The 26,954-nt window shown below is 41.0% G+C and overlaps 1 protein-coding gene across 1 annotated transcript in view; it reads left to right on the top strand.

Moving 5' to 3' along the window:
- CR1L (complement C3b/C4b receptor 1 like) overlaps positions 1-26,954 on the top strand; it is a 61,988-nt gene that overhangs the window by 5,520 nt on the left and 29,514 nt on the right. Inside the window, exons 2-3 of the mRNA XM_055234580.2 lie at positions 25,681-25,860; positions 26,487-26,586. Coding sequence (XP_055090555.1) covers positions 25,681-25,860; positions 26,487-26,586 — 280 coding nt within the window. The remainder of the gene's footprint in view (positions 1-25,680; positions 25,861-26,486; positions 26,587-26,954) is intronic.

Here is a 26,954-nt window from a genome sequence, read left to right as displayed (position 1 = left end):
ATTTTTTGCAAGCACGTGTGAATGTACAGAAATTGAACAGTTCAGTGGATCCAGTGTAGATTTTTTTTTTTTTTTTTTTTTGAGACAGAGTCTCGCTCTGCTGCCCAGGCTGGAGTGCAGTGGTGCAATCTCAGCTCACTGCAACCTCTGCCACCTGGGTTCAAGCAATTCTCCTGCCTCAGCCTCCCGAGTAGCTGGGACTACAGGTGTGTGCCACTACACCTGGCTAATTTTTTGTATTTTTAGTAGAGATGGGGTTTCACCGTGTTAGCCAGGATGGTCTCTATCTCCTGACCTCGTGATCCGGCCACCTCGGCCCTCCCAAACTGCTGGGATTACAGACATGAGCCACTGCACCCAGCCCAGTGTAGATAATTCAGTTTACTAAAACTCATCTGGAAATTTGGGGAAATTTCTGACTGCGCCTATCTTATGATATAATGGCATCTACTGTTGAAGTATAGCATTGTAGCTTAATATTAATTATAATATAAAATATCTAGAAAAAATAAGTCAAGATACTGTTTTTCTGGAGGTAGGCGTGTTTAGTTTGAAATTTTTCATAGGAAGAAATTCAGTCCTCTGAAAATGTATTGCCAATAAGTGCATTGCAGGACATGATATGTAAAGAAAATATTGGACAGTGTATATATGGAGAATTTTAGAATTTAGAACATGACATGAAATGAAAGTAAGATTTCACTTGGTTAGAATTTTCTTGACCAGTCTCTCAACCTGAGGTAGGACCATGACCAGGGAGTAAGAAAAAAAATGCTCCTTGGAGATCAAAATAGATCATCTACTTTGGTCCTTCCACTATAGAAGAGGCCTTTGCATTCTGTTGGCCCTTTAGGCTTTTACTTGATGTCTCCATCATCTTATTTTACAAGCCACAGATAATTTGAGGAAGATGAGTTGCTGCAGTAGAAATGATAGGTAGAAAAAAAAGCTACAAAAAACAGAAATAAAAAATTCTAAAAGCACAGGAATATAGTAGCTTTATTATAGGACATGCTGGATAAACAATCCAACAGCTACCTCAGGGAGCTTCTGAGGGAATGCATGATGCAATGATCAGTGAGGCAAGATCAAACTGTGTTTGATGTTCAAGAAAAGAAAAACAATTCATATAAGTCTATCCAAAGTAGTAAATTTTTTATATTTAAGTAGTGTATATTCACTTGTCGGATGCTCAGTTCACTTATCTGAAATCTGTGAAATAAAGTCTTATATTTTAGAATATTTGAGTTCATATTTATTTTGATCTATGAAATCCACTACATTTACTTAATAATCACCTTTTACCATAACATTTCTTGAGCACCCACAAGGTGGGTAGAGTGTAGTAGAAAAAGAAGAACATGGTCCTTGACCCCCAGAAACTTGCCTTTTAAGAGAAGACAGCCTGAAGTTACAAGCTGTTATAAGTTAATGTTTTAAACTATGGAAGAACAATCTGAGCAGAGTGCTCTATACTGTAGAAGACTTCTTAGAGGAGAAGTTACTTTTGAAATGAGTTTAGAAAAATGTGGAGAAAGATGCATCCATATATATTTTAAGACCAAAGACATTAATGCTATCTCTTCAGTTTACTGTTGAATGTTTATTCCCAAACAAACTAAAAGCTGATAGGATGTTACTTAAAACATACAAGTCCCATTTCCTCCACTACTGCCAGCACTCAGGTAAAAGCATGGAACAATCATTTAAAATCTTGCCAAGGGCCTTCCTATTTTTTTCTGTACTACCTGCTGCCAGATCACAGTCCATGGCTGATTAAAGTGATATCAGTACTTCATCTTCATGTTCCTATTCTCTTATCCCTAGATGCCTGTGAGGAGCCACCAACATTTGAAGCTATGGAGCTTGTTGGTAAACCAAAACCCTACTATGAGATTGGGGAACAAGTAGATTATAAGTGTAAAAAAGGGTACTTCTACGTACCTCCTCTTGCCACCCATACTCTTTGTGATCAGAATCACACATGGCTACCTGTCTCAGATGAGCCCTGTTATAGTAAATAAACTAGCCTCTTTTTTTGTTTTCTGCTTGCTGTAGAGATTTGCACACATTTTAGGGTACATATTCCACTATGGAGATGATGATTTTTTTTTCTTGTGAAATGAGGTTTAAGATAACAATGCATTTTTGCAGACTTTGAGAAATTGAAATCTCCAAGAAATCTTTTTCTTGGCAATAGATTGCCTGGGTGAACATGAAACTGAAATTTGCCCTTATAATAGGTAAATAAAGAATATAATATTCCCGTGCATGCAAAACAGCAATGCAGAATTTTCATTTTGATTTGGATCTGTTTAGAAACTGGATTGAAAAAATCTCAAAATTATTTCCTTTTAGGAAAAACATGTCCATATATAGGGGATCCTTTACGTGGCCAAGCAGTCCTTGCAAATGGGACTTATGAGCTTGGTTATCAGAAACACTTTATTTATAATGAGGGGTAAGTAAGTTGCTCCTTAGAGGAAATAAGGAAAACGTTAGTAATTTTATTTTCGTTTTGCTTCTCTTCTTAAGCATTCATATAACTTTATTTAATTTTGTTTTCTATGTGACAAGTTATACTTCTAGCCAAACAACTCTTGGATGTTTTATGGAGACAGCAAAGATGCAGAGTAAATAGAAATTGATATTGAAGGAAAGCACTACTTGCTATTTCTGACAATAAGTCTGTTGTAAGCATTAAGAATGTAGTAATCATAAGAATTCATCCTTCACAACTGAGTGTCCCCTATTTAAATCTGCAAACTCTTAGAGTTAAAGTAGGGCTCACAGAAATGAGAAATAGAATTGCCAGCTAAAGATATGCTTGTATCCAGATGACTCTGTAAGGTGTGACCTGGTTAGCCTTTACCATCATGTTGAACAAAATCTCTCAGTTGAAAAACCTTATTTCTGAGACTGCTACAATGTGAACCATCTCAAGAACAGGCACTGAGCACTCAGTAATAGCCTTTGTTCTGCAGGGCTTTTAAAGTCATAGATATTGGGGATACTGGACATTTAAGTGAAATGTGCATTTAGAGAGTAAATGTGATTTCATAGATTTTCTGTTGCTATAACACAACACTTGAGACTAGATAATGTATAAAGAAAAGAAATTGATTTGGCTCATATTTCTGGAGGCTGGGGAATTCAAGGGCATGGCAGTAGTATCTGGCAAGGGCTTTCATGCTGCATCAGAACATGCTGGAAAGTGAAAGAGAAATTTAGCACATGCAAAAAGACAAAGCACAAGGGAGGGGCTCTCGCTTTATAACAACCTGCTCTTGTGGTAACGAATCCAAGCCTACAAGAATGAGGATCCACTCCCTCAAGAATTAATGAACACCCTCTAGAAAGGCATTATCCCTCTTAATGACCTAATCATTTCTGAAAGGCCCCATCACCTCTCACTGCTGTTACACTGGCAATTAAATTTCAATAAGAGTTTTGGTAGAGACAAACCAGATTCAAACAATAGCAATAATACGCTATAACATATAAACAAAGTGAGTCTTGGACGAAAAGTGCACTGTGACCATGTAAGGCAGTTTCACTAAGAGTTTTTAAGATTTGCTCAAGTAGAAATATTGGAGTATTCAGTTAATAGTTACATAGAGCTTGCTAGGCACTATGAGGGATACCAGAAGTTTAAGACATGGACCCTCCTAAAAGAAGTTCTAACCTTATTGAGAAACAATATATACTGAGAGCTATCAAACCAAAATACTAAATGAGAAATACCAAATAATAGAATTAATCATGATAGTTACACTAGGAGTCCAGCAGGAGGAGAGATTCCTGTGAATTTAAATCAGGGAAGATTTCATTGAGTATATGGGTAAAGTATTCCTACACTCAATGAGCTACTCCTAGAAAGACATTCTGTTCTAAATAATATTAATAGGAGCTAAAACTCATGTAGCACTCACTATGTGCCAAATGCTAACTTATCTAATCCCCTAAACAACCCCATGAGCTATGTACTGTTATCCCCTTTTAATCAATTAGGTAGCTGAGTGACAGGAACTTTAAGTGATTTACCCAAGCTCAAGAAACTAGTAAGTTGGGAAGCAGAGACTCTAATCCAGGCATTCCAGCTCTAGGGCTTGTTCTCTCTACACAGTCTTGTCCTTACTGTGCAGAGTCATGTGAGAAAACGCACAGAAATGAATGTGTAATGTGATTGCAGGAGGCAGCAAAGAGGCTGGGTGAAAAGGCACAGCAGATTTATTTAGACATTTTTGCTCTCAGCCAATATACGTTCAAATAGAGAAACTCTTTATTTGATTAAATTGCAGATTTATTTAGCACTTTCACTATATAGTATGTTGTTTAAGAAACCACCCCCTCAAATTACTGCAGTGTAGAAAAGAAACCATATAAAAATTTCCTTCATTATTATGTGCATCTTATTAATTGCTATACAAAACAGTAACCCTTTCTTTTCTCATTTAGTTATTACTTAATTGGTAAAGAAACTCTATATTGTGAACTTAAAGGATCAGTAGCAGTTTGGAGCAGTAAGCCCCCAATATGTGAAAGTAAGTAAATTCTTTTTTTTTTTTTTTTTAATTTAGACCAGTAGTCTTCAAAGATTTTTGCCTCAGGGAACCCTTTACACTTTAAGATTAACAAAGATCCCAAAGACCTTTCTTTTAGGTGGGTTATATCTATTGGTATTTATCATATTGGAATTCAAACTGAGAGATTTTTTAAATAATTATTGATTCTTTTTGTTTTTGTTTTTCCTAAGAGAGGGTATCAGTATGTTTTCCAGCCTGGAGCACAGTGGCACAATCTCAGCTCACTGCAACCTCAGCCTCCCAAGCAGCTGGGACTACAGGCATGTGCCACCATACCTGGCTTTTTGTAACTTTTGTAGAGACAGGGTTTTGCCATGTTGTCCAGGCTGGTCTTGAACTCCCGTGCTCAAGCAATCTGCCCCCGTGGGCCTCCCAAAGTGCTGGGATTACAAATCTGAGCCACCCCACCTGGCCTGATTAATTTGTAAGAATAGACGCAATACAAATTAACATATATAAATTTTTTTATGAAAAATAAGAATTTTCCAAAACAAAATTAGTGAGAATAGTGGCATTGTTCACATTTTTTGCACATCTCTTCAACACCTAACTTAAAGGAAGACTTGGATTTGGGCTGTTGTGTAATCACACAATATGTAGACTTTGGAAAAATATCACTGTACCCTTCTGCTGGGCGCAGTGGCTCAGGCCTGTAATCCTAGCGCTTTGGGAGGCCGACGCAGACGGATCGCGAGGTCAGGAGATCCAGACCATCCTGTCTGACACCGTGAAACCCCGTCTCTACTAAAAATACAAAAAATTAGCCAGGCGTGGTGGTAAGAGTCTGTAGTCCCAGCTACTCTGGAGGCCGAGGCAGGAGAATGGCGTGAACCCGGGAGGCGGAGCTTGCAGCGAGCCGAGATCGCGTCACTGCACTCCAGCCTGGGCGACAGAGCGAGATTCCGTCTCAAAATAAATAAATAAATAAACAAACAAACAAACAAACAAACAAATCACTATACACTTGTAAGGATGAGTGAAAAAAGACAATATTTTGGTGGTATTGTGAACCACCAATTTAGAAAATGGATATATTTATCAATTGCAAAGGATTTCTCAGCTAGCTCTCAGTTAAGCATATTTTCTCACTAAATTGTCAGCATTTCTTATGATAACTAGAAGAAAACTTAGCATGGCCTTGCAAATAAATATAGGCATATTAGGCCGTTTTCGTATTGCTCTAAAGAAATACCTGAGACTGGGTAATTTATAAAGAAAAGAGGTTTAATTGGCTCGTGTTTCTACAAGCTGTACGGGAAGCATGGTGCTGGCATCTGCTGGGGGTTTGCGGAGGCCTCGGGAAACTTAACCATTGGGAAAGACAGAAGGAGAGCAAGGTGTCTCACATGGCAGGAGCAGGAGCAAGGTGGGGAGGACGGGAGGTGTTGCACACTTTTAAATAACCAGATCCCCTAAGAACTCAGTATCATGAGAACAGCACCAAGGGGATGGTGCTAAACCATTCATGAGAAATCTACCCCCATGATTCAAACACCTCCCACCAGGCCCCACCTCCAATATTGTGGACTACAATTCAACATGAGATTTGATGGGGACACAGATCCAAACCATATCAATAGGTATTTACACTTTAAGAAAATGAGATTTGTTCTGAAAGTTAGTTGCTACATTAATGGTTTGAGTTTGGGATAATGTATTTGCTCATAGAAACCTTCTTTTAAATCCATATTGAATTCACAACCAGCTTGTAGAAACCCTATATTGACGAATTTATTGAAGACATAGAAATTTTACTAATGCTGTCTTAATCTTTTACATTTCCTTTCCTCTTTTTCTTCATTTTTAAGAGGTTTTGTGTACACCACCTCCGAAAATAAAAAATGGAAAACACACCTTTAGTGAAGTAGAAGTATTTGAGTATCTTGATGCAGTAACTTATAGTTGTGATCCTGCACCTGGGCCAGATCCATTTGCACTTATTGGCGAGAGCACGATTTATTGTGGTGACAATTCAGTATGGAGTCATGCTGCTCCAGAGTGTAAAGGTAGTGGTTCAATTTATTTCCTTCTTCATTTGTAAATACTATGGAAACATTTTGTAAATAGTTTTATCTACAAATAAACAAAGCAGGTGTATGTGCTTCCTCCTCCTGTGTAATTGGATCTAATTTATTTTAATACAGGTCAATTCAAGCCAAAAAATAGTTCTAGCTAGAGTTCCCTATTTCTCACCCCCACATGTTCTTGGCATTTCATTTCATACAGTGTGAACTACTGTGTATCTGCATGAGTTAGACGTTTTTGTTTGAAAGAACAAAAAAAAATAAATCAACAAACACTGGCTTAAAAATAAGAAAGGTGGTTCTTCTATTACAAGAACTCTAAGAGTTCTGGCTATGGTAGTGGTAGACTGTAACAGACTAATGCTCTCACCAATAAAAATGATAAACTCTGGATAAAAAATAATTTTTTTAAAGACCAGAGTGATCAAACATATGAAGACTCCACAGGGGACTCCCCCGTTTAAAGAAAGAAATCACAGAATAACAGTGATTTAAAAGTATATACTTCCCAAGTATGCATGAAACATTCTCCAAAGTAGGCCATATTCTAGACAATAAGACAATTTTCCACAAATTTCAAAAAATTGAAATCATTCAAAATACATTATCTGGTCACAACAGAATGAAAGTAGGAATCAACAACAAGGCCAATCCCCAAAGAAATGAAAAGTATACAAGACACTTCTAAATAATCCATGCATAAAAATAGTAGTCAGCTGGGAAATTAGAAAGTGTTTTGAATTGAATCACAACACAACATATCAAAATATCCAAACATGTAGGATACAGCTAAAGCATTGCTTACAGGGGAATGTATAGCGTAACATACTTACGTTAGAAAAAAAAGAAAAGCCTCAAATCAATGATCTAATTTTCCACCTTAAGAAACTAAAAAAGAAGAGCAAATTAAATCCCAAACTAGCAGATGTAAGGAAATGATAAAGATAGAGCCAAAATCAATGAAACTGAGAAGAGAGAAAAAAAATAGAGAAAATCAATGAAACCAACAGTTGCTACTTGGAGATCAATAAAGCGTGTAAACCTACAGCCAGACTGACAAAGAAAAAAAAGACACAAATTAACCAATACTGAGAATGAAAGAAGTGGTGGCCAAGCAAGGCACCCCAGCCAACTTGAAGACCCTGCCCTCCTGCAGCCGGCAGGGGCAGTCACTCCTGGACTTGTCCTTTTAGAAGCTCCAGCTTTACCACTTGCTGGTGGAGCCCAACCACTGCCACAGGGTCCTCATCACCAACACGCCTGGCAGATCCAAAAGGAGATGGCCCAGGATGGGATGTGCCAAACAGCAGCACCCGAGAGTGTGGGGTGGGTGTGGCTCCACTGCCTGGTTTCTGCAGAGATCCTGTGCCAGTGCCCTGTGCCCGCCACACAGGAGCCAGAGGGAGAACACCATGCCCCCCGCTTTGGAGACTGCTGCACGAAGGGGCCAGGTATCAGACCTTTGCTCTGTCACCTCAGCACTGGCACCAGGAGCCCCGTAAACAGCATCTGGGAGATGGACAGCCAGGGGGAAAATAGAGGAAGCATTCAGAAGTGGCTAGATGAGATATTTGAAATACTGAAAACTAAAAATCCCAATTGCATGGAAGAGCTGGCCTCAGATGTGGTCAGTTCTTATGACAACCTGGACACACAGTGCTGACCCACATGATGGGATGCACCAAGCTGGGCCCGTGCAACACACTTGGAGGCTTGGCCCTGCAACCGCCCCACCTCCCAGCTCCAGCTGCAATTGCAGTCTGACCTGGGCAAGCAGGAGCACATGGTGGAGATCCTGATGGAGACCTGAGCCACACGGGCCAGAGTGCTGGCCAGACATGGAGTACAGGATCCCGCCAAGGGAACTCTGGCCAGCCTGTAGCCCAGCCTTGCTGACTCCTCTGCTGATTCCTGCATGGTCTGCAGCCCCAGGCCCATTCCCTTCCTTCCCCTCTGTAGAGGGCAAGCTGGAGGCTGGTCTCAGCGGGAGCTAGGGCTGTCCTCAAAGGCTTTTTGACCTTAGGGCAGGCTTGACATCCCCACAGCCCTGCATCCGTCACCCCTTTTCACGTCTCCTGGAGGACAGCAAGCGGTAGCTGCAGCAATCTTGTTTAAATTTAGGTAGTTGAATTTTTTAGAATTAAGTTTTATATGTTTTGAGCAATAAATTGTCTTAAGATATATATTTTAGGTTGCTTCCAAGATAGCTGAATAGGAACAGCTCTGGTCTACAGCTCCCAGTGAGATTGACACAGAAGACAGGTGATTTCTGCATTTCCAACTGAAGTACCTGGTTCGTCTCACTGGGACTGGTTGGACAGTGGATGCAGCCCATGGAGGGCAAGCTAAAGCAGAGCGGGGTGTCACCTCACCAAGGAAGTTCAAAGGGTCAGGGGATTTCCCTTTCCTAGCCAGGGGAAGCTGTGAGTGACTGTACCTGGAAGAACAGTATGCTCCTGCCCAAATACTGTGCTTTTCCCACAGTCTTCACAACCAGCGGACCAGGAGACTCCCTCCTGTGCCTGGCTGGGTAAGTCCCATGTCCACAGAGCCTTGCTTGCTGCTAGCGCAGCAGTGTGAGATCGACCTGGGACGCTGGAGCTTGGCTGCGGAGAAGCGTCTGACATTGCTAAGGCTTGACTGGGCAGTTCTATGCTCACAGTGTAAACAAAGCACCAGGGAAGCCCGAACTGGGTGGAGCCCACCGCAGCTCAGCAAGACCTACTGCCTCTCTAGATTCCACATCTGGGTGCATGGCATATCTGAACAAAAGGCAGCAGACAGCTTCTGCACACTTAAACGTCCCGGCCTGACAGCTCTGAAGAGAGCAGTGGTTCTCCCAGCACAGCATTCGAGCTCCTATAACAGACAGACTGCCTCCCCAAGTGGGTCCCTGACCCCCGTATAGCCTAACTGGGAGAAACCTCCCAGTAGGGGCTGACAGACACCTCACACAGGCGGGTGCCCCTCTAGGATGAAGCTTCCAGAGGAAGGATCAGGCAGCAATATTTGCTGTTCTGCAGCCTCTGCTGGTGATACCCAGGCAAACAGGGTCTGGAATGGACCTCCAGCAAACTCCAACACACCTGCAGCTGAGCGACCTGTCTGTTAGAAGGAAAACAAAGAAACAGAAAGGAATAGCAGGTGGTGATATCCCCTTTATCATTTTTTATTGCATCAATTTGATTCTTCTGTCTTTTCTTCTTTATTAGTCTTGCTAGCGATCTATCAATTTTGTTGATCTTTTCAAAAAACCAGCTCCTGGATTCATTGATTTTTTGAAGGGTTTTTTTTGTGTCTCTATTTCCTTCAGTTCTGCTCTAATCTTAATTATTTCTTGCCTTCTGCTAGCTTTTGAATGTGTTTGCTCTTGCTTCTCTAGTTCTTTTAATTGTGATGTTAGGGTGTCAATTTTAGATCTTTCCTGCTTTCTCTTGTGGGCATTTAGTGCTATAAATTTCCCTCTACACATCTACACACTGCTTTAAATATGTCCTAGAGATTCTGGTATGTTGTGTCTTTGTTCTCGTTGGTTTCAAGGAACATCTTTATTTCTGCTTTCATTTCATTATGTACCCAATAGTCATTCAGGAGCAGGTTGTTCCGTTTCCATGTAGTTGAGCGGTTTTGAGTGAGTTTCTGAATCCTGAGTTCTAGTTTGATTGCACTGTGATCTGAGAGATAGTTTGTTATAATTTCTGTTTTACATTTGCTGAGGAGTGCTTTCCTTCCAACTATGTGGTCAATTTTGGAATAAGTGTGGTGTGGTGCTGAAAAGAATGTATATTCTGTTGATTTGGGGTGGAGAGTTCTATAGATGTCTATTAGGTCCGCTTGGTGCAGAGCTGAGTTCAATTCCTGGATATCCTTGGTAACTTTCTGTCTAACTGATCTGTCTAATGTTGACAGTGGGGTATTAAAATCTCCCATTATCATTGTGTGGGAATCTAAGTCTCTTTGTAGATCACTAAGTCCTTGCTTTATGAATCTGGGTGCTCCTGTATTGGGTGCATATATATTTAGGATAGTTAGCTCTTCTTCTTGTATTGATCCCTTTACCATTATGTAATGGCCTTCTTTGTCTCTTTTGATCTTTGTTGGTTTAAAGTCTGTTTTATCAGAGACTAGGATTGCAACCCCTGCCTTATTTTGTTTTCCATTTGCTTGGTAGATCTTCCTCCATCCCTTTATTTTGAGCCTATGTGTGTCTCTGCACGTGAGATGGGTTTCCTGAATATAGCACACTGATGGGTCTTGAATCTTTATCCAGTTTGCCAGTCTGTGTCTTTTAATTGGAGCATTTAGCCCATTTACATTTAAGGTTAATATTGTTATGTGTGAATTTGATCCTGTCATTATGATGTTAGCTGGTTATTTTGCTTGTTAGTTGATGCAGTTTCTTCCTAGCCTCAATGGTCTTTACAATTTGACATGTTTTTGCAGTGGCTGGTACCGATTGTTCCTTTCCATGTTTAGTGCTTCCTTCAGGAGCTCTTTTAGGGCAGGCCTGGTGGTGACAAAATCTCTCAGCATTTGCCTGTCTGTAAAGTATTTTATTTCTCCTTCACTTATGAAGCTTAGTTTGGCTGGATATGAAATTCTGGGTTGAAAATTCTTTTCTTTAAGAATGTTGAATATTGGCCCCCACTATCTTCTGGCTTGTAGAGTTTCTGCCGAAAGATCAGCAGTTAGTCTGATGGGCTTCCCTTTGTGGGTAACCCACCCTTTCTCTCTGGCTATCCTTAACATTTTTTCCTTCATTTCAACTTTGTTGAATCTGACAATTATGTGTCTTGGAGTTGCTCTTCTCGAGGAGTATCTTTGTGGCGTTCTCTGTATTTCCTGAATTTGAATGTTGGCCTGCCTTGCTAGATTGGGGAAGTTCTCCTGGATAATATCCTGCAGAGTGTTTTCCGACTTGGTTCCATTCTCCCCGTCACTTTCAGGTACACCAATCAGACATAGATTTGGTCTTTTCACATTGTCCCATATTTCTTGGAGGCTTTGTTCATTTCTTTTTATTCTTTTTTCTCTAAACTTCTCTTCTCGCTTCATTTCATTCATTTGATCTTCCATCACTGATACCCTTTCTTCCAGTTGATCGCATCGGCTACTGAGGCTTGTGCATTCATGACGTAGTTCTCGTGCTGTGGTTTTCAGCTCCATCAGGTCCTTTAAGGACTTCTCTGCATTGGTTATTCTAGTTAGCCATTGGTCTAATTTTTTTTCAAGGTTTTTAATTTCTTTGCCATGGGTTCGAACTTCCTCCTTTAGCTCGGAGTAGTTTGATCATCTGAAGCCTTCTTCTCTCAACTCGTCAAAGTCATTCTCCGTCCAGCTTTGTTCCATTGCTGGTGAGGAGCTGCGTTCATTTGGAGGAGGGGAGGTGCTCTGATTTTTAGAGTTTCCAGTTTTTCTGCTCTGTTTTTTCCCCATCTTTGTGGTTTTATCTACCTTTGGTCTTTGATGATGGTGACGTACAGATGGGGTTTTGGTGTGGATGTCCTTTCTGTTTGTTAGTTTTCCTTCTAACCGTCAGGACCCTCAGCTGCATGTCTGCTGGAGTTTGCTGGAGGTCCACTCCAGACCCTGTTTGCCTGGGAATCAGCAGTGGTGGCTGCAGAACAGCGGATATTGGTGAACCGCAAATGCTGCTGCCTGATCGTTCCTTTGGAAGTTTTGTCTCAGAGGAGTACCTGGCCGTGTAAGGAGTCAGTCCGTCCCTACTGGGGGATGCGTTCCAGTTAGGCTATTCGGGAGTCAGGGACCCACTTGAGGAGGCAGTGTGCCCGTTCTCAGATCTCAAGCTGCATGCTGGGAGAACCACTGCTCTCTTCAAAGCTGTCAGACAGGGACATTTAAGTCTGCAGAGGACTCTGCTGCCTTTTGTTTGTCTGTGCCCTGCCCCCAGAGGTGGAGCCTACAGAGGCAGGCAGGCCTCCTTGAGCTGTGGTGGGCTCCACCCAGTTCGAGCTTCCTGGCCACTTTGTTTACCTACTCAAGCCTCGGTAATGGCGGGTGCCCCTCCCCCAGGCTTGCTGTGGCCTTGCAGTTTGATCTCAGACTGCTACGCTAGCAATGAGTGAGACTCCGTGGGCATAGGACCCTCCGAGCCAGGTGCGGGATGTAATCTCCTGGTGTGCCGTTTAAGTCATTGGAAAAGCACAGTATTAGGGTGGGAGTGACCCAATTTCCAGGTGCCGTGTGTCACCCCTTTCTTTGACTAGGAAAGGGAATTCCCTGACCCCTTGCGCTTCCTGGGTGAGGCGATGCCTCGCCCTGCTTCGGCTCATGCACAGTGCGCTGCACCCACTGTCCGGCACTCCCCAGTGAGTGGTACCTCAGTTGGAAATGCAGAAATCACCCGTCTTCTGTGTCGCTCACGCTGGGAGCTGTAGACTGGAGCTGTTCCTATTCGGCCATCTTGGCTCCTCCCTCCTATTTTATTCTTTTCAGAAGTGATCTGTTGACACCTTTACTGAGTTTGTTCCTATTGCAGGACTCTTTCATTTTCTGGAGTGCAACCAGTTTGAGTCTTTTGATGTAACACATTTAAACAGGGAAATTTCTGCTGTCTGCAGAGCACGATCTGTATTTCTGTCTCTTCCCTGCCTGCACTCTTCCATACCTCATAATGTTATTCTTTTTTTCTCTTTACTGGGCAGTTTTATCTGGCAATAGCAACTAAATTTTATAGCAACTGAAAGGCAGGAAAAGTCCTTATTTACTGAGATGAAATAGAGGACTTTTTGCAGGGATTCTTGATCAGCAGCTGTGCTTATGACTGGAGAGATTATTTTGATATGACAGAAGGGATTATCATCCTGATTTCAGCACTGCTGTCTCTGGCTTCACTTTCATTGCAGCAGAAGCAAGAGACTAATTGTGGGAAGAGCATTAGCCTGTGCAGACTGTGCTTAATTAACATCATTTCTGTGGTCTTCAGTTTCTGTTTAGTTTAATGAGATTGTTGAACTCAAATCTCAATCACTGGATTCTAATTTGTTTATATATTTCCTATCTCCCTAATATTTTAAAGGATCTAGGGGAATTATGTATGTTAACATAGTAATTAGAATACCTTTTTATAATTCCTATAAGAGCCTGTTAACTGGTGGCCTCCTTAGTTGAGTCCTGTAGGTTTTGAGGGGCAGGAAGAAATGGGTTTTTTAGTGGACTGATACATGAGCAAAACAAGATTGCATGTGAAATTAATACTCAATAAGGTATCCAGGCTTACTCACGTGCTCCTAGTGGGTGTATGTACTAATACTAAGTTTGTTGATACAGTCTTTTGAAAGACTTAACTGTAAGCATTTCATAAAGTGTTTATAAAACACTGATCTAGCTTAGTGTTTGAGAGCGGAGGAGAGAATTGCCTGTGAGAAAAAGTTTGTAAAAAAGAGAAACTACAGGGATATTTTTTGAAAAATGACAAATCAAAATTCCTCATGGGATTGTCAATCATTTTTTATCATCAGTTAGAGGAAGACTAAATAGCAAGATAATGATGTTAAGGTAGATCTAAATGTGCTGATGTGAAAAAATGTCCAGGAAGTCCTAAGTGGAAAAGAGGAAGATGTAAATTATGTAGTATAATACCACTTACAGTTTTTTAAAAAGATACATATGTTTACCCCAAGCACATTACTTTTATGATTTATTACTGGTTATCTTCTAGGATTTCCATTATAAAATATGAAACGTAGTGAGCATTTTTTTGTTTTTGTTTTTTTTGAGATGGAGTCTGGCTCTGTCACCCAGGCTGGAGTGCAGTGACATGATCTCGGCTCACTGCAACCTCCGTCTCCAGGGTTCAAGCAATTCTCCTACCTCAGCCTCCTGAGCAGCTGGGATTACAGGTGCGCCATCACCCCAGGCTAATTTTTGTATTTTCAATAGAGATGGGGTGTCACCATGTTGGCCAGGCTGGTCTTGAACTCCTGACCTCATGATCCACCCGCCTCAGCCTCCAAAAATGCTGGGATTACAGGTGTGGGCCACCACGCCTGGCAAAGAATGACACTGGGTGTATTAAAAAGTATGATAAGTGACATGATCACAGTAGACATTTCCTCCAGTAGAATATTGGGAGAAAGCCTAATGGAAACCAATGAACAATAAGAAACACACGTAGCCTTTGGAACATAGCCTTTCTCACCTGGTGGAGGAGGAGCTGAGACTTGAGTAAGACAGTCAGATGAAGTAAGACAGTATTCGGGAATGTTTGTGTGAGCTAAGACTATACATCCTGAGTGATACAGGTGTGTTGGGCCATGTATACATGGGTCTCCATTAGTGAAGCTGCACTGAGTAGAGAATAGTTTTCTACCTAAAGCATCTTTACTCCGTGATGAATCAGTTATGCATGGAGGAGAAAGAGCTAACACATTTACTGAAATATCTGCTACATTATCTACTCAACCCTAATTCTAGTCACCTTTCTACAGCCTTTGATATTTAGAGTTACTCCATCCTCACACAACTCTTTCCAACTCCAGCACTGGAAACAATTGACTCCTGTTTCTACCAAACTGTATGTCCTAGATTCTTGTCTTAGGAGCCATAGAACTCCAAAGGTTTATGGCTATAACTGTGTTTTGACATAATTGGCTTTCTTTATAGTCCTATGTGATTTACTTATGCATTACAAAAAACAGCTTTGAGAAGGGATTCGTAATTCTGACCAGCCAGGCAAAGGGGTATACATGATACATAAAGATATTAAGAACCCCTGCATGACTATTCACAATAGCAAAGACATGGAATCAACCTCAATGCCCATCAGTGATAGACTGGATAAAGAAAATATGCTACATACACACCATGGAATACTATGCAGCCATAAAAAAGAATGAGATCATATTCTCTTCAGGGACATGGATGGATCTAGAGGCCATTATCCATTGCAAACTAACGCAGGAACAGGAAACCAAATACTGCATGTTCTCACTTATAAATGGGAGCTGAATGATGAGAACACATGGACAGATGTGGGGGAACAACACATACTGGGGTCTATTGGAGGGTAGAGGATAGGAAGAGGGAGAGGATTAGGAAAAATAACTAATGGTACTAGGCTTAATACCTGGGTGGTGAAATAACCCCCATGACACAAGTTTACCTATGTAATAAACCTGCACATGTACCCGTAAATGTAAAAGTTAATAAAAGAACCTGTGCATGGATATGGATCATGCATTTCCATTCAGATCTTCCTTTCATTAATTTTACGTGCCCCTCTTCAACAGTCTCGTTGATTCCTGTGATTTTGACCATCTCCCATCCATTATCTTTTACAAAAGTCCTCTTGTGCCTTTTTTGGAAGTCCATTTTCATAATCAACAAATTACCTGTATTCTCAATCTTTTCCTAAATATTCTCACACCTCCTGGCCTTCACTAAACCCCATCTGTCCCATGCCCAAGTCTTTCTCAGTTTAAAAAACAACAACAATGAAAAACTTTTGCTGCTTAACCTTGATGGCACTATCCCTTCCCCACCCAGTGGTTTCCTATTGCTACTGTAACAAATTATCTTGTGGTTTAAAACAACATAAATTTATTCTTTCACATTTCAGGAGATCATAAGTCCACAGTGAGTCTTACAGGATGAAAACCAAGGTGTTGAAAAGACTGACTCCTTCTGAAAGCTCCAGTGGAGAACCTGTTTCTTGCTTCTAAGGGGCACTGGCATTCCTTGGCTCATGGCAGCAACACTCAGCTCTGCTTTCATCATTGCCTTCTGGTCTATTACCTTCCTCTTGTAAGGATCCCTGTGATCATGTCAGGTTCACCCAGCTACTCCAAGATACTCTTTCCATCTCAATAGCCAACTGCAAAGTCCTAAACCACAAGGTAACACTCACAGGTTCCGGGAAGTAGGATGAGGACATTTTGGGGGAACAGTATTCAGCCTACCACACACCCCTCCTTTTCTCTCATTCTTGGATTCTTTTTTATTGTTATTTTCTAAATTGGCACATAACAATTGTACACATTTATGGGATACAGCAAAGGAAACAACAGAGTGAAGAAAAAAACCTACAGAATGTGAGAAAATGTTTGCAAACTATGCCTTTGACAAGGGGTTAATATCCAGAATATCTGAGGAACTCAAACAACTCAGCAAAATAAAACAAATAATATTACTTAAAAGTGGGCGCAAGACCTGAACAGACATCACCCAAAAGAAGACATACAAATGGCCAACGAATATAAAACAAAATGCTCAACATTCTTAGTCATCAGAGAAATACAAAATAAAACCACAGAAAGATACCACCTCACCCTAGTTATCAGAGCTCTTATCAAAAAGACAAAAGATAACAAATGCTGGTGAGGATGTGGAAAATAGAGACCTCTTATACATTGTTAGGGAATCCAAATTAATATGGCCATTATGGGAAATAGTATGGAGGTTTCTCAAAAACTTAAATGTAGAACTACCATATGATCCAGCAATCCCACTACCGGGTATATACCCAAAAGAAAGGAAACCAGTATGATGAAAAAATATCTGCACTGTCACTTCACTGATGCACTATTCACAATAGCCAAGGTATGGAATCAACCCAAGTGTTCACCAAAGGACGAATGGATAAATAAAATGTGGTATATATACACAAGGGAATACTATTCAGCCATAAGAAAAAATGAAATCCTATCATTTGCAGCAACATAGATGAACCTAGAGGATATTATATTAAATGAAGTAAATCAGACACAAAAAGATAAATCCTGTATGATATCAGTCATGTGCAATCTAAAAAAGCTCATCTCATAGAAGTAGAGAGTAGAATACTGGTTACCAGAGGCTGGGGAAGGCAGAGACAATGGGAGATGGAGAGAGATTGGTTAAAGGGCACAGAGTCACAGATACATAAGAATAAATTCATCCTTGAATACTTAACCCTCTGCCCTAAATCTGTCACTCCTACATCCATATTTCTTATTTCAATAAGTAGCACCACCATATTCATTTCTAATCCTGGGGCTAACTCTTGATTGCTTTCTTCTCACTACTAACCTTAAGAAAAGAAGTAACCAAAATCCAATACATGAGCAACTGTTCATTCCGTCTCCAATATCTTTGTTAATTGTCCACTTTATCCACCCAGTGAGGGCCGCCATCAAACCTCACTTGGATGTCGGCAAAAGCTCCCTGACTGGTCTCCCCTCTCCATTATTGCGTTAATCTAGTCTCCATACTATACACAGATTTACATTTTTTAAATTTATATCTAATTGTCCCTCCCTTTTTTAAAATCTTACAATGGCACGACGTCTCAATTCAGGATAAGGAAATTGGTTCTTCACATTCCCTGTACACTGTACACATGACCTGCAATTGCCCTTCAACAGGGAGAGCAGGCACTTCATTAGCTGACCTTCCCACACACATTCTTGCAAAGAGGAAAAGTCAAGCAGGGTGTTTGGAGGCGAGCTGCCATCATCCACCGCCTTTGTCTGGAAGCGCAGGGCCTCGCCCGCGGGATCCATCTGAAGCCCACGCTTTGTCAAGCTCTGCTGCTGCACCTGGGTCAGCAAGGTGGGCTCTGCCAGAGAAACTCGTTAGAAACAATGCAAATGGGGAGTAAACACGGCCTCGCCCATGAAGGGGAAGCTGGTCAAAAGCATTTTGTCCCGGAACCCCGCAGCCCTCCCCACACTCTGGGCGCGGAGCACAAGGATTTGTCACTCCTCTTTGCAGTGCGCTTTTCCTCTTATTTCAGTTTTCTTCGAGATCAAATCTGGTTTGTAGATGTGATAAGGGAGGATGGGGGCTTCTTCTCCGAGAAGCCAGGAGCCTGTCGGGCCGCCGGCGCCCGGTCTGCCCTTCTGCTGCGGAGTATCCCTGCTGGCGGTCGTGGTGCTGCTCGCGCTGCCGGTGGCCTGGGGTGAGACGCCTGGTGGGCGTGGGGAGGCACCCGGGCGGATGATTCACCCAGGGCCCCGCAGAGAACTCGCGTGCCGCGCTGGGCTGCGCTGTTCTGCGCGCCCGGGTCCGAAGGCAGCGCGATGGGTGCGCTGAGCGCGCGACCCGGCAGGGCGGCGGGTGTGGGATCCTTCTGCTCACTGGAGACCCTCGCTGCTTCTGGGTAAGCGTGAAGTTCCCACGTGCAGGGGCTTAAGTCGTGACCAGCGCACAGGAAGGCGCAGATGCTGAGCGGGTGCCGCACGAAATTCCTTGCCTTTGTGTATTCACAGCCTAGGCTGGCTACAGCCAAGACGTGGCGTTGATCCTAGGGAAAGGGGACTTGGGGATCCGACAACCCTGAGTTCTGGTCCTAGAAACTTAACTGTGAGGCAAGTTAGAACACCTAAGTCTGTTTGCTCTTCTGTAAAATGGGGACACTGGTATCTCTGCATTGTGGAGTTGCTGCCTCAGTGGCATAAAGCCTGTCGAGTGTCTAACACAGGGCCTGTCCCCGAGTCCATTTCTATCCCCCAACCGTTACCTCTGCCCTTTGCTCCCAATGGTGTTTAGACAAGCAGTCCTAGGGATGCCCTGCGTGGAACTGTCCTCGTCCCCCACCGCAAGCCACTACCGCCATCATCACCATGCACTTGATTGACAGCCTGCTTTAAGACAGATGCATGCCAGGCACTTGGGCGTTAGAAGAGCAAAGGAAGCCCCAGAACATGCAATGTAACCGCTGCAGGTAGAAGGGACAGTATATATGTTTACAGTTTGCCTTTTAGTGATGTGTTGAATACAAAATAAAGCCATTATAACTACTATGGAAATTTTGAGGCCACACCTCTTCCTTTTTTTAACTTCAAGTAGGTAAACATCTTCAGTTCGAACCCTTCTATTATTATTTTTGGGCTCCCCAGAAGTCTTCTTGGTCGCCTAGACTCACTGGCAACATATCACTTGAAGTGACAGTCTTGGTTGTTTTGGTCCTGCCTCTTCCTGACAACTCAGGGTTCGTCCTTCTCTGCCACTAGACATTTTGCATTCATTATTTAAGTGTTACTTCTTCTCTAAAAGAGTAAGGGGAAAAGAAAACCAAGTTCCCCCAAGAGTTGTTATTAATATTTGATCTCCTTAGGCATCAGAAAGTAACCTGTCTAGTGAAGAGATACAATAAAACTTACAATTTTATTTTTAGGAGAGAAGCATGCCCAGTAAGTTAAGCAATCTGTTGTCAGTTCTTAGTGAGATTCTCACAATAACCTCCAAATGTGAAACAGCCTAAACTAAACTACCTAGAAATTTTGTTGCTGGAGTAATTTCAATTTTAAAATGCTGATGGATGCTTCCGGTGTGCACAGTCCTTTGGAATTTAAAAGAAATGTAAGAGAAAGAGCTATGCTCCCAAGGTGTGTGCATATAGAAGTAGGTGGTGGAGTTTTATGAAATCTACTTTTTAGGAAGCCAGTGTTCTGGTTTTTCCAGACTCTGCTACTTATCAACTGGGGCTGTGGACCCAGCAACTTAAGTCACATCACTGACCTTCAGTGTCCACGTGTGTAAAATGACCATGACTGATACCCTGATTTCTGAGACAGGTATTTTGAAAATCAGGTGGGGTAGTGCATTCGACAGTGTTTTGTAATCTGAAAACCCCCATGCATGTCTGAAAAACCATGACTAAGAAGTCGTGCAAGACTGCAGGATCACTGAAAAGGGAGAAACCTCAACTCCTATGATCAGGAAAGGGTGAGGGAAAAGAGTAGGACTTTACTAGCACTGAAAGAGTGAATCCAGAAACAGGTTGCATAGGACAGTTTATGGGAATATTTATTTCTATATAAAAAATAGCAGAGGAACTAGGATTGTTTTGTCATTAGAGGGTACTCATACTACCCATGAAGTGGTATGGTGCTATTTGAAAGAGAACTTAGATTAGCTGCAAATAGATATTGCAAACTTAGGGCAACCACTGAAAAAAGTGAAAAAAAGAAGTACAATTGATATGCCAGTAAGGGAGAGTGAATTGCGTCATATAAAATGCTCAGTTAATAAACGGGGCCAGGTGCAGTGGCTCACACCTATAATCCCAGCACTTTAGGAGGCAGGGTAGATAACTTGAGGTCAGGAGTTTGAGACCAGCCTGGCCAACATGGTGAAAATCCATTTCTACAAAAATCCAAAAATTAGCCGGGCATGATGGTGGGTGCCTGTAATCTCAGCTACTCAGGAGGCTGAAGCAGGAGAATCTCTTGAACCTGGGAGGCAGAGGTTGCAGTGAGCCGAGATGGCGCCACTACACTCCAGCCTGGGCAAAAGACCGAGACTCTGTCTCAAAAATAAAAATAAAATAAAATAAAGGTCAAGAAAAGAATGCAAGACAAAAAATAGGAACAGAGAATAAGAGAACAAAGGCAACAAATAGAAACAAGTAGCATATTCAACCAACTATATCAACCATCATTTTGAGTGTCAATGATCTAAAGGCACCAATTGAAACAGATCATCAGAGTCGATCAATAAACAAAACTCAACTATATATTGTGTACTCCCTATAAGACTATTTTAAATAGAGACAATATATATTAAAAGTAAATGTGTAAAGATATACCATGCTAATGCTAGTCACAGAAAGCAGGAGTAGCTGTGTTAATTTCAAACACAGCAGACTTCAGACCAAGGAAAATTATTAGGAATAAAGAGGGGCATCACATAATGATAAAGGGGCTAATTCTTCAAGAAGGCATAACAATATCTAATATGTATCCATCTGACAGAGAAACAAAATATGTGGGGCAAAGCTGATAGAACTGCAAGGAGAAATAGATGAATGCACTATCATAGTTGGAGACTTCAGCACCTTTATCTGATATCAGAAAAGATAAAGGTGCTGAAGTCTCTTTATCAGAAATGGGCAGATTCAGCAGGTAGAAAATCCGTAAGGACATACTTGAACTCAACAGCACCATCAATCCACTTGGATATAATTGACATATACAGACGACTTCATCCAACAACAGCAAAAGACATATTTTCCGGCTCACATTCATGGGGATAGACCACATTGTGAGCCATAAGAATAGTATGCTAATTAAGCTTGACCAGGGAGTGTTTAACATAGGGTGGACTCTGGCGCCCTCATGTGGTCCTCATGTAGGATCTGGTTTGGTTTTCCCTGCTAGGTAAAGGTGCAAGATAGAAAGAAGGATAATTCCAATTTGCTTTCTGTGCTTTATGATGTATTCTGGTTTACATATGCTCGGATGAGTGAATGTATGATTTATATTATCTACTGTTATCTAAAATACACTTCACATTTGGACAGGCAACACCAAAACTGTCCTACATAGAAATACTGGGTGAAGATCACTTAATAAGACGAACTCCAGAAAACAAGAAAATAGCAGAGTTGATAATCCCTCTCACCCTCCCCGCAAAGACACATGTATACAAATTTCTTTTGTCAGAGACATTAAGAGAAAGAAATGCTGTCAATCTAATCACAACTTGATGAAACCAAAAAATCTAGAAAGTATCATGAAGACAGTTGAAATACAGCTTTACATTCACTATTGTGACCAGAGAAACTCACTGTGGCTGTTTTTTGTCCCCTTAGATGTCAACTAATGATTGTGTTAAGTGATCATGATTAACAGAGCATTTAAAATGTTTATTTTATCTGTATTACATTTCAAAAATTTATATTTAGGCATATAATTTATATATTTGTGTACATACATAATTTATTACTTTATATTTTTGAAAGTGCATGCTCTTTTTTTAAGCTGACAGATGTGCCTAAGCAAAGCAAGTGCAAGTCTGTTCCTTAAAGGGTAAGTATGCAGAATGGAAAGCAGAGTGTACTTTGGGTTGACAGCTCATATTTGAAAAGACATGAAAGTGATGATGTGTTAATTGTGCGTACAGCACAGAATAAATCAGCTTGCTTTGAATGGAAAATCTGAACCAGGAGTGCATGAAATTGGGCTGAGTCATACAAGAAAAAACCCAAAATGAGATAACAAAATATACCCACTAGAATGGCTAAAATGAAAAAGATTGACCAAGCCTAGTGTTGGCAATAAAGTGGAGCAGCTGGAATTATAATATACTGCTATTTGGCAGGTAAAATTACAACATTAACTTTAGAAAATAGTTCAACCATTTCTTAAAACCTTACACACACACCTGTCATATTACTCAGCATTTTACTCTTAGGTTTTTATCCAAGAGAAATGAAATCATATGTCCACGCAAAGACTTGTACATGAATTTTCATAGCAGTTTTGTTTGTAACAGCCAACAAGTGGAAACAATCCAAATGTCCCTCAACAAGTGAATGGATAAACTAAATTAACATATATTTATACAATTGAATATTACCCAGCAACAAAAGGAAGCAATTTGTATATGTGCAGCAACCTAGATAGAACCCTAATTATGCTGTGTGAAGGCTAAAACATTAAAAAAAAATCAGAGTGATTTCCTTTATACGATAGGATATAAACGAAGTGATTCGGGTTGTATGAAATTTTAGAAAGTCAAATCAATCTGTAGTAAGAGAAAATAGGTCGAAAGTTGCCTAGAGAAGGAAGTGGATGTTTGGATGGATTACAGAAGGACATGAGGGAACTGTGTGGGGTGAAGGGTATGATGGAAATGTTCGTTGTCTTCATTTGGTGATGGTTTCACAGGGCACATATATAAGTAATCAAATTGTACACTTTAAATACTCATCAATCATTGTATGTAATACATCTTAATAAAGCTATAAAAACTTTTTAAACTTACAGTAGGTCTTGAGTTTATGGAGTTTATATTAATATATTTATCATAAAAACTAGCCACAAATTGAGGGATTGGTAATAAAGAGGGAAAGGAAACTACATCAAGCATTCTTTGTTGAAGGCTCATATGTTCCTTTTTTGAGCTATTATGAAATCTATATTATTACCTATACTATGCATATACTACTATGAAGGTAAGAATATTAGGTAATTAAGGGGAAGAAACTTCTTTCTTTCCAAGAATCGTTCATTGTATTTGCTTTGTTGCTTTAATCTAGTTCTAACCTCTCATTGCAAGCTTTGCGGTGACATTTACCCTCTCTCAATACAGCTTTTGGCGCTAGGAGCTCCACTTGGAATCTCTTCCTTTGTCTAGCATCAATGCATAAGACACATATCAAAATTGTATTTCATCCCACATATCAACTAGAGGAAAGGTGAAATGCATAACATTGAAAGTCACGGAACTGTTTTATTCGTGGTTTTTTTTTTTTATATAGTGGTTCTCAAAGTGCTGTTATCTATCAAAATCAGCTGTGAAACTTTTTAAAAATATAGACTCCCGGGCTCTAACCCAGACCCAGTAAATCAGAGATTCTGGGGACATAGTGTGGACTCTTCATTTTTTTTAAGTTTTATAGGTAATTCTTCAATTATTTGATCATTAATTAGTGGAAGGTGTGGGAAGGAACAGAAATGAAAACAAAACAAACAAGAGATTTCCAAAACTAGAGTAAAACGCTATTCTTTTTCAACAGATATATCTTCTTGATTACATACTATTTGACTCTGTGATTTTTGTTGCTTTAAATTAAATCTACAAGGCCTTAAGGGGCCTAGCTGAGTCTAGTATTTAATTTGAAATAACTATGAGAAAACACATCTTCTTTATGGTACAGTATAGCTTTAGTTGTTGAGCTTTGTTCACTCTTTGTGCTGAAGATTGACGTGGCAACAGACTTCCAACATTGGTGGCTGCTACTGAGGGCCAAAGAGATGTGTACTCCCACTGAATCTGAGTGTCCACTGAGTGTGAAGGTGGATGGTAAAATGCATGAGTGTATCTTGTTACAAGAAAGTATGATAAATGAGGATGGGAGAGAAGAAGCTACAACACAGGCACTTACTGATTAACTGAAATTTGAAGCTGTGAATTGCAGCTTCCTCTTTAGTGAAAGATGATATAAATAGCTTAGTTGTCTTCAAACTAGCAGAGACTGTTTAAATGGATGGATGCTGATTTTTTTAAAAAGAGCCCATTTCTAAGGCATCTTTTAAAGCAGGTGTCCTCAACCCCTGGGGCATGGACCAGTACTGTCTGGTGGCCTGTTAGGAACTGAGCAGAACTGTAGGAGGTGAGCGGCCAAGCATTACTGCCTGAGCTCCACCTCCTGTCAGATCATTGGCAGCATTAGATTCTCGTAGGAGCAGAAACCCTATTGTGAACTGTGCATATGAGGGATCTAGGTTGCATGCTCGCTATGAGAATCTAATGCCTGATGATCTGAGTGGAAGAGTTCCATCTCAAAACCATTCCCCTGCACCCTCCATTCACAGAAAAATTGTCTTCCACAAAACGAGTCTCAGGTGCCAAAAAGGTTGGGGAGCAAAGTTCTAAAGGAATCAATGTCTTTGCTCTTATTATTATTATTATTGTTAAGATGGAGTCTTGCTCTGTCACCCAGGCTGGAGTGCAGTGGCACAATCTTGGCTCACTGCAACCTCTGCCTCCTGGGTTCAAATGATTCTCCTGCCCCAGTCTCCCAAGCAGCTTGGACTACAGGCACATGCCACCATGCTCTGCTAATTTTTTGTATTTTTAGTAGAGACAGGGTTTCATCATGTTGGCCAAACTGGTCTCGAACTCCTGACCTTAAGTGACCCACCCACCTTGGTCTCCCAAAGTGCTAGAATTACAGACATGAGCCACCACACCCAGCTCCCTTGGCTATTACTGAAGTCCTTTTTCTTTTTTGATCACTTCTATGCAGTATATTTGAGAGAAAGAGGAAGTAGAGTGGGAATTTCAACAGGACATGGTGGCTCACACCTGTAATCCTAGGACTTTGGGAGGCAGAGGTGGGCAGATCACCTGAGGTCAGGAGTTTGAGTCTGGCCAACACGGTGAAACCTCGTTTCTACTAAAAATTCAAAAATTAGCCGGATGTGGTGGCAGGTGCCTGTAATCCCATCTACTTGGGCGGCTGAGGCAGGGAGAATTGCTTGAACCTGTGAGTCAGAGGATCACACCACTTCACTCCAGCCTGGGTGACAGAGGGAGACTCTGTCACAAAAAAAAAAAAAAAAAAAAAAGTATGGTAATTTCTCCATTAACTTCGATGCTGCTGTGGTCTTGATCCCCAGATCAATGCAATGTCCCGGAATGGCTTCCATTTGCCAGGCCTACCAACCTAACTGATGAGTTTGAGTTTCCCGTTGGGACATATCTGAACTATGAATGCCGCCCTGGTTATTATGGAAGACCGTTTTCTATCATCTGCCTAAACAACTCAGTCTGGACAAGTGCTAAGGACAAGTGCACACGTAAGTAACTCTGGAGTGGGAACCCTTCTGTTAGTCAAACATCTGTAAGATCTGATTCAATTTGTTCAAATTTTGTAACTGAGTTGCATATGACAATTAGTTTGCTAAGGTGCAATACATATGAGAATTATTCTTGTACATCATCCCTTGTTACTGCTTTCAGTTCCTGGCACCTTCATTACAAGTTTATTTCATGAGAAAGAGTCATTGCAGGACATGATTGAGGGAAAATCCCCATTCACTGGGGGTCTCCCATTTTCATGACTAAAATTAAATAATGAATGACTTGGGACAAGAAAGAAAAGTGGATTAAATAACTAAAAGATGTGACAATCTTGGGCGAGATTTTTGGATTATACCAGTTGAATTGAATTACAGATAATAACAAAGTTTACATTTTTCTGGGAGGCATAATATCAGATGAAACAGATCTGAAAGGGAAGTTTTTTTTGAAAGGGAGCTGATCCTGAGGCAGTCTGGTGAGTTTCCTCAAGGTAGCAAAATCTGTGGAACCATCAGAACTGCATGTGTTCCTCAGTAAGCTACAGGCAGGTTGAGACCTTATGTACTAAAAAAAAAATTCAGTTTACTCTACTTGGCTCCAAATTTCTGTTTCTTTCCTGTAGGTAAATCATGTCCTAATCCTTCAGATCCTGTGAATGGCATGGTGGAAGTGATCAAAGACATCCAGTTCAGATCCCAAATTAAATATTCTTGTACCAAAGGGTGAGTTGGTATCTCTTGAACCAACATCTCTTGGTTCAAGAGTTCTAACACAGCCATACTACCTTCTAGTCACATCTCAGAAAGGACAACTAAACTATTACCATCTCCTCTTTAAAGGCTTCAACACAGGTGCTTAGCTCCTGACTGAAATAAACAAAGGTATGACAAGATCAGGGGGAAAATCATCTGTATCCTTGCTGGAAACTAAGGCAGTGCATGTATGAAAAGTGTGGCATTCATTGGGTGGGAAGGAAGAAAATGGGGGAAGAGTATAGTCAAAGCACACAAACAGCCTTAACCCAGAGTAGACATTGCTGGAAGAAAGAGAAGGCTTTGAGCAGCTGTGTGAGAGAAATCTTAATGGTCAC

The sequence above is a fragment of the Symphalangus syndactylus genome, chromosome 19, assembly GCF_028878055.3.
Source record: "Symphalangus syndactylus isolate Jambi chromosome 19, NHGRI_mSymSyn1-v2.1_pri, whole genome shotgun sequence".
Classification (NCBI taxonomy): Eukaryota; Metazoa; Chordata; class Mammalia; order Primates; family Hylobatidae; genus Symphalangus; species Symphalangus syndactylus.
The sequence above is the reverse complement of the archived record's forward strand: the minus strand, read 5'-3'. Positions and strand labels throughout refer to the sequence as shown.